This window comes from Culex pipiens, chromosome 1, assembly GCF_016801865.2.
Source record: "Culex pipiens pallens isolate TS chromosome 1, TS_CPP_V2, whole genome shotgun sequence".
NCBI classification, from domain to species: Eukaryota; Metazoa; Arthropoda; class Insecta; order Diptera; family Culicidae; genus Culex; species Culex pipiens.
Window position 1 is genome coordinate 85491430 of NC_068937.1, and position 8033 is coordinate 85499462.

The window sequence follows — 8033 nt, forward strand, 5'->3', positions numbered from 1 at the left end:
TGAATTTCTCTAATATCCCGTTCGCTCACGCCAAATTTGTCTTTTTTTCTCTCTATTTTTTATTGCGCAGACTTTGAGGCACAATTATGCAAATGGACACACTTCGTTCAACGAGTCATCTTCGAGCTTGGGTGACGCGATCGACAATTTGGCGTACAGCCCGTGCGCCCCCAGTCCGGAAGCACGGTCACGTTTGGTCAGACCAAAGTCACTCGTCGAGCGGGCCCGGATGAACGTGGGCTGGCTGGACTCGTCTCTGTCGATCATGGAGCAGGGCATCCGAGAGTTTGATACACTCTGCTTGCGCTTCAAGTATTACACCTTCTTTGACCTCAATCCCAAGTACGACCAGGTTCGCATTAACCAGCTGTACGAACAGGCCAAGTGGCACCTGCTGAACGAAGAAATCGATTGCACCGAGGAGGAAATGCTCATGTTTGGAGCGCTGCAGTTCCAGGTCAACCTGCAGAACGAGGTTCCACAGCCCGACTCCGGCATTGACACGTCCAGTTTGGACAATGCTGCAGATGACGATGTGGACGCGGCCCTCCGGGAACTACAGATTACACTCGAGGGCCCAAACAATGGCCATACAGCGGGAGATATAACTCATATACCGGAACTAACGGATTATCTAAGGTTTTTGAAGTAAGTATCTTGTTTGTTTAAATCAACGTCATCAAAAATTTATTTAAAAACGTTACTTAATCCACCCTTAGGTGGTTGGTGCCTTCCTCACATTTAAAAGGTAATGCTATCCAAAATAAAGCGGACCTTTAAGTGTTCTATCAATTTGACTCATTATTCATTCATTCAGATTGGGTAGTCAGATCTTCATATTTCAGGGCACTTATGTGCTTACAACTTATGAAAGAGTAGTCAAATCTCCAGTTCAATTTGTGCCCGTCGGAAAGGCTTTCTAATTACCTATCCAAAGATAGGTCGCATGATATATTTGGACAACGTTTTCATCAAAATATCTGAGATCTGGCCTCCAAAAAGTGTATAAATAACACTTAAGTGCTTATGACTTTTGATAGGGTTGGCAGATCTTTAATGTTTTGAACGCGTTGGAAAGGTCTTTCGATTACCTATCCAACGACAGGTCGCATGATAGATCCGGACATCGTTTTCATCAAAATATCTGAGATCCGGCCTCCAAAAAGTGCATAAATAACACTTAAGTGCTTATAACTGTTGATAGGGTTGTCAGATTTTCAATGTTTTGGACGCGTTGGAAAGGTCTTTTGATTACCTGTTTAACGACAGGTCGCATGATAGATCCGGACAACGTTTTCATCATGATATCTGAGATCCGGCTTCCAAAAAGTACATAAATAACACTTAAGTGCTAATAACTTTTGATAGGGTTATCAGATCTTCAATGTCTTGGATGCGTTGGAAAGGTCTTTTAAATACCTTTCTAAAAATGTATAACATGCCGGGTTTTCTTACAAAAACCACCCTTTTTACAATCTTCCGGACTTTTGTTAAAATCGTTTTTTTAGCATAACTTTTGAAGTACTTAACTAAACTGCATAATTTTTAACATTCCAACGCCCAAGGCTCCAAAAAGGTTGGAACGGTAACTTCAACTCAATGGTTCTCGGGCATAACTCAACAAATCAAGATGATTCTTCTTTCCAGTGATTTGTTAGGATGTCTAGATGATTCTAGAACTTTGCAGAACTTAATTTGATCAAATCTGTAATTTTTGCGATTAAAAACATCGTTCCAACTTTTTTTTTCGCGTACAAAAAAAAATTCGCCAAAAATTCCGCGGAGACAGTCGTTTTGAAAAAAGGTGGAACGATGTTTTCGGTCGCAGAAATTACAGATTTGATCAAATTAAGTTCTGCAAAGTTCTAGGATCATCTAGACATTCCTACAAATTACTGGAAACAAGAATCGTCCCGATTGGTTGAGATATGCCCGAGAACCAGCGAGTTGAAATTACCGTTCCAACTTTTTTGGGAGGCTTGGGCGTCCGTGTAAGTTGGACATGCGTTGGGCGTTCCAGTGTTAATAGCGACTTATGGGACCCCAAGACGGATCGAATGACGCCAAAACGGACAAAATCGGTTGAGCCAATGTTGAGATAATCGAGTGACAATTTTTTGATCAACATCCCACCACACACACAGACATTTGCTCAGAATTTGATTCTGAGTCGATAGGTATACATGAAGGTGGGTCTAGGAGGTCTAATTGAGAAGTTCAGTTTTCGAGTGATTTTATAGCCTTTCCTCAATAAGATGAGGAAGGCAAAAATAGGGTATTTGTCCCTATTTTGAATCTACTAATCAGAGCGCACTTTTAATTTGATATATTCTTAAAAGTTGCTATAGGCAGTATATAACATGATAAAGTCAGTTTTGTTTTAATGCTTATGCTCGTACCGTAAACTGGGGTGACTTTGATAGCCCGGGATGACATTGATATAGAAATTTGATTTGGCCACTAATTTTGATACATCCAATGTAACAGTCACATTTTTTCATATATGTTCGATAATAAGCTATCCCTTAATGCTAACATACTCAAAATTCTCAAAAATGTTTCGATATTAATTTGACGGGCATTTGAAAAACCTATCAAAGTCACCCCGGGCTATCAAAGTCACCCCAGTTTACGGTACTTAATCACATTTTTTATGAATATATTATCCGCGCACCACCAAACCGTAATGCGCATCTCTTCTGTTGCGCGAAACAATCTGTTGCGCCGTACAAAAATTGAGTGGTTTGTCGTAAGCGTGTACATCAGCCTGAGCCGCAAGCGCAACAGGCTTTGACAGGTTGCGCTCGTATTTTGATTTTTGTCTGCCTTCACAATACCTTATATCGCTGTAAAAACCCGAAAAACTAAAACATTTTTTGTCCCTATTTTACTGATGTTACTTCAGCAGGGAAACGTTAGCAGGGAAAATTTTAGTTCTCGTATTGGCCACCAGATGTCGTCATTGAATTTCACTTTCCCTGCTCACTTCACATCGTCAGCAGGGAAAAAAATGTGAAGACAGCAGGGAAAGTGAAATTTCCCTGCTAACGTAAACAAGATTTTTTGAACTATAATTTGTATCGTAAATGCAATCTTTTCAACAATCTATTTACTTTGATGTATTTAAATTGTTTTTTTTATGTATTGCAATGCCTTCAAATCTGAACAAATATTTTCCCTGCTAACGTAACAGTTACTGAGCCAGAAGAAAATTTTAAAGTCATGGTCATGGATCACAGAAATAGGCATTTTCAAACCAAAATAATAATTTAAGTTAAAATTTTCAATCAAACTTTTATACAAAGGTATACTCAAATATTTTTTAAAGGATTCCTGTTCTTCAAGTGTTCAGCAGCGAATTCTATCATTGGGGCGTGGCTTATTATTGTGATGAGCATTTTCCTTGCTAACTTCACAGTTACCAAGCGTTTTGTTTTTTTTTACAAGCTAAGATCCATGTAAAACTATTTAAAAAATAAATGAGTAGGTATCTATTTAATTTTACACTACCACATTTTACTACCTTTTCATAAAAGTACGACTGTAATGTAAAATCAAATGAATATTTTGTTTGAAAAAACAATATCAAATCTTTTCTGATTGGATAACTCTTAAAGATTTGGATTTCCTTGCAAATATTACCACTTTACCATTAACCGGTTGGTATGAGAGCGTTATTTCAAAGAAATTAAATTTCTATTTTTTTCGAAATTTTTAATGTTTTCAGATAGATGTCCCAGAATGTATTTTTTAAGTGAAGTCCCAGACAAATCAAAAATGTTTTCCCTGCTAACGTAACAGTTTACTGAGTTAAGTGTTACTTCAGCAGGGAAAACGTAGACCACGCCCGCAAACGATCCACAACGTCGTCAGCAGGGCAAATGGCAAATATTATTTTGTAAGCAATATATCTAATTGCAAAAAAAAACATGAAAGCCACAAAAATTTATCATGGCCCAATATGTTTTCAAAACATAATAAAAAAAAATAGGCAGATTTTTTCCCTGCTGACTTCACTTTTTTTCACTGCTAACAACGTTGTGGGGGCGTGGCCTACGCTTTCCCTGCTGAAGTAACACTTTGCCCAGTAAACTGTTACGTTAGCAGGGAAAAGATTTTTGAATTGTTTGTGACATCAGTTTGAAAAAAAAATCAATTCTGGAATGCGCAAGCAGGGTGGTTTTGTCCGTGACTTCAGTTAAAAGAATCAATTATGAGACACGGATTTAACTTTCGAAAAAAAAAATCATGAATTTTCAAATAATTCAGATGGATGTCGCTAGCAGTTTTGGCCAAATATTCCTTAGTTTTTATAAAATTGCTCTAAAAATGATCAGATTTTAAAATCATAAATATTAATCAAAACACAACAATACAACAAAAAAGTCAGTTAAACACATTAATAGTTAATTTAAAAAAAAAATAACTACAATTAACGAAACGATATTTTTTTTATTTTTGCTGCTTACGTTAGCAGGATTTTTTGTTTTTGTTTTCTAAATGAGAAAAATGTAATTAATTGAACAATTTCCTGCTGATTTCATCAAATAAGTATTTTTTGTATCTTTCAATGAAATTTAATCTCAGGTTTTTTTAAACTAGTCCGATTTTCGACTTAAAATGGAGATAAAAATGACTAAAATGTATACTTTTTCAAACTTTTATCAAAGTTATGTTCACTGATAAACTGAGAACTGATTCCATCAAATAAATCATGAAAATGTTGGCAATTGTTAATTAGACGATCAAAAATATAAAAATTGAGCCAAAATGGTTGGGCAGGCCTGATTTAGCGGATGGGGGAGTGGCTTTATTATCGGATGTATATTTTTCATGCTAACGTAACAGTTACTGAGCCAGAAAAAACTTAAATGTCAGAGAATGACAAAGGTATTTTTCAAACAAAATATTTAGTTTAGCTTACATTACAATCGTACTTTTATGAAAAGGTAGTAAAAAATGTTAGTGTAAAATTAACATTTGAATAACAGGAATTACTTGAAAATATTTTACACCAAAATATGTGAGTACCTTTGTATAAAAGTTTGATTGAAAATTTTAACTTAAATTATTATTTTGGTTTGAAGATGCCTATTTCTGTGATCCATGACCATGACTTTAAAATTTTCTTCTGGCTCAGTAACTGTTACGTTAGCAGGGAAAATATTTGTTCAGATTTGAAGGCATTGCAATACATAAAAAAAACAATTTAAATACATCAAAGTAAATAGATTGTTGAAAAGATTGCATTTACGATACAAATTATAGTTCAAAAAATCTTGTTTACGTTAGCAGGGAAATTTCACTTTCCCTGCTGTCTTCACATTTTTTTCCCTGCTGACGATGTGAAGTGAGCAGGGAAAGTGAAATTCAATGACGACATCTGGTGGCCAATACGAGAACTAAAATTTTCCCTGCTAACGTTTCCCTGCTGAAGTAACATCAGTCCTATTTTGGGTCTACTGCTCCTGACTCCGACCTTCAATGTGCCTATTTTCGACCTACCTTATGATTGGTTGAAATCTCGAAGCACGTGGCGAACTTTTCTGACGTACCGTTCAGCCCCAGCTCGAACGTACCGTTCGCCCCAAAAATTCGGTCGACAAACAAGCTTAATCATTGTGATGTTTTATGCCTCAAATCAACATTACCAGAGTTTTTTTAAGTCCTATAAGCTATTGTGTTTCAAATGTTTATAGGACCTTTTCAAAAAAAAACTTTAAATTAGAATGGTTGATTCCACTTGCATTACGTGCATTAGTAAGGAGTGATATATTTATTGTTTTAATTTTAACGCACAATTTCGTTGAATTAAGTTTGGTAGACCCAACATAGGTGAAAAAAGGTACTAGACCCAAAATAGGAACATATACCTAAGATTTGATTATCCGAAGTTTCGATTATTCGAAGTTCGATCATCTGAAGGTTTGTATGGAAATTCGGAAAAAAACGAATCATGAACAATTTCTTTTTCGTTTTTCTTTATTTTCATACTTTTAAGCAGTGATCCCATGCACCGCGTTTCAAAAGTTCAAGCAAATCTAGAATCTGTCGTGTACAGGCAGTACTCGCACAGGCATCATCCCGGGCTCTTTCACGCTCTCTCTGCTGTAAAGTGGCATTTTATTGTCTGTTACACTCATACAAGATTGTGGCAGAGAGAGTGAGAAGTAATTGTTTGGAGGTTTTGTACACGCCGTGTTTTCTTCGGGGTAAACCCATATAACGGAACATCTGCAGCAACATTTGAAAGGGCTCCAGATGCTCTTACGACCTTTCATTACACGCGTTTAAATAGGACGAAAGGCCGTAAAAAAAACTAACGATAGCTTTGTTCTCATTACAGGCCCAAAAAGTTTACCCTAAAAGGATACAAACGCTACTGGTTCACGTACAAAGATTTGCATCTACATTTGTACAAGAGTCGCGATGATGCTCGGTCAAACAATCCACCGCAAGTGTCAATCAACCTACGAGGGTGTGAGGTAACGCCGGAAGTAAACCTGTCGCAGAGCAAGTTCAACATCAAGCTGGAGGTTCCGCTCGAGCACAATACCAACAGCGAAATGTGGATTCGATGCGACAACGAGGATCAGTATGCGAAATGGATGGCGGCGTGTCGGTTAGCGTCCAAGGGTCGTTCACTGGCGGACAGTTCGTACGACAGCGAGGTCGCCAGCATCAAGTCGTTCCTGAGCATGCAGAAGCCCGCCCAAGCGCCGGCAGTCACCATCAATCCGAACAACATCGAACCCAATGAGTATCTGTCGCCGCGGTACGCGAAAAAGCTTAAAAATAAGTCCGTCTTGCGGATGCTGGAGGCGCACGCCAACGTGAAGGACCTGTCGCTGGTCGATGCCAAGTTGAACTACATCCGGGCGTGGCAGAGCCTGCCAGACTTTGGTGTCACGCTGTTTGTGATCAAGTTTGACGGCCACAAGAAGGAGGAACTGCTGGGCGTTGCCAGCAACCGGATCATGAAGATGGACATCAACACGGGCGATCATCTGAAAACCTGGCGCTACAACACGATGAAGGTGAGTTGGAGTGGGTCTGTAGGTTGGAAAATTGTTTAATAATACTGTTGTTTCAGGCCTGGAACGTCAACTGGGAGATCAAGTGCATGATGGTGCAGTTCCAGGGCGAGAGTGTCATCTTCTCGTCGCTATCCGCCGACTGCAAGGTAATCCACGAATTCATCGGTGGTTACATCTTCATGTCGATGCGATCAAAGGAAACGAACCAAACCCTGAACGAGGAGCTCTTCCACAAGCTAACGGGCGGATGGAACTGAGTGAACGCATCGAAAGTGAGGAAAAACGAACGAAAAATTAACCTAAGTTGTGCTATTTAAACACTGTGTAACACAATTGTTTTTAATATATATATTTTAAAATAACTTGCATGTAAATAGTAACGCTGTAAGCTTGAAAAGTTTCAACTTTATTAAACGAGTAAACGAGATAGCAATAATAATAATTGGAAATTTATCGAAACAATTTTGTTCTACGCAAGACCATGTTGTTCAAAAGTTTACAACGGAATGAAACGACCGCACGTGTTAAAATGCAAGCAAAAGAACAATAAGTATTTTCCGCTTAAACGCAAACTCTAATAAAATGCCAAAAGTGTCTTTGAAGTTTATAAACGAAGAAATTATCGGAATATAACATATTTTCATATTTATAGCGTTCATAAACGGTAATAACAGCAGGTAATTAAAAGTTTCTTTGTTATATTTGCTACTTAATGTTTGTTTTAAACCCGCGTACGAATATTTACTAAGCATTTTGAACGTGTTACGAAAGTAGAACCATAAACTAATTTAAAATTACATATAGACAAGCCTAGTATTTTAACAGTTTAAATTCGAAAATAATGTGCCGCAAAGTAGAGTTAAAATGTTTACATGATTTTTGTAACACACAATTAAAACGGAAAGATAAATTGTCGGTAGCCCGAAATTAACAACAATGTAACTAATTGTAAATGATAGCTGTTGAAATAAAGTGTACTACATTTTACTTACTGCA

At 37.5% G+C, this 8033-nt stretch overlaps 1 protein-coding gene across 1 annotated transcript in view; it reads left to right on the forward strand.

Moving 5' to 3' along the window:
* The window catches only part of LOC120425481 (unc-112-related protein-like), a 32232-nt gene extending 24199 nt beyond the window's left edge, over window positions 1-8033 (forward strand). Inside the window, exons 4-6 of the mRNA XM_039590018.2 lie at window positions 71-648; window positions 6347-7037; window positions 7094-8033. Of these exons, the coding sequence (XP_039445952.1) occupies window positions 71-648; window positions 6347-7037; window positions 7094-7294 (1470 nt within the window). The 3' untranslated portion in view covers window positions 7295-8033. The remainder of the gene's footprint in view (window positions 1-70; window positions 649-6346; window positions 7038-7093) is intronic.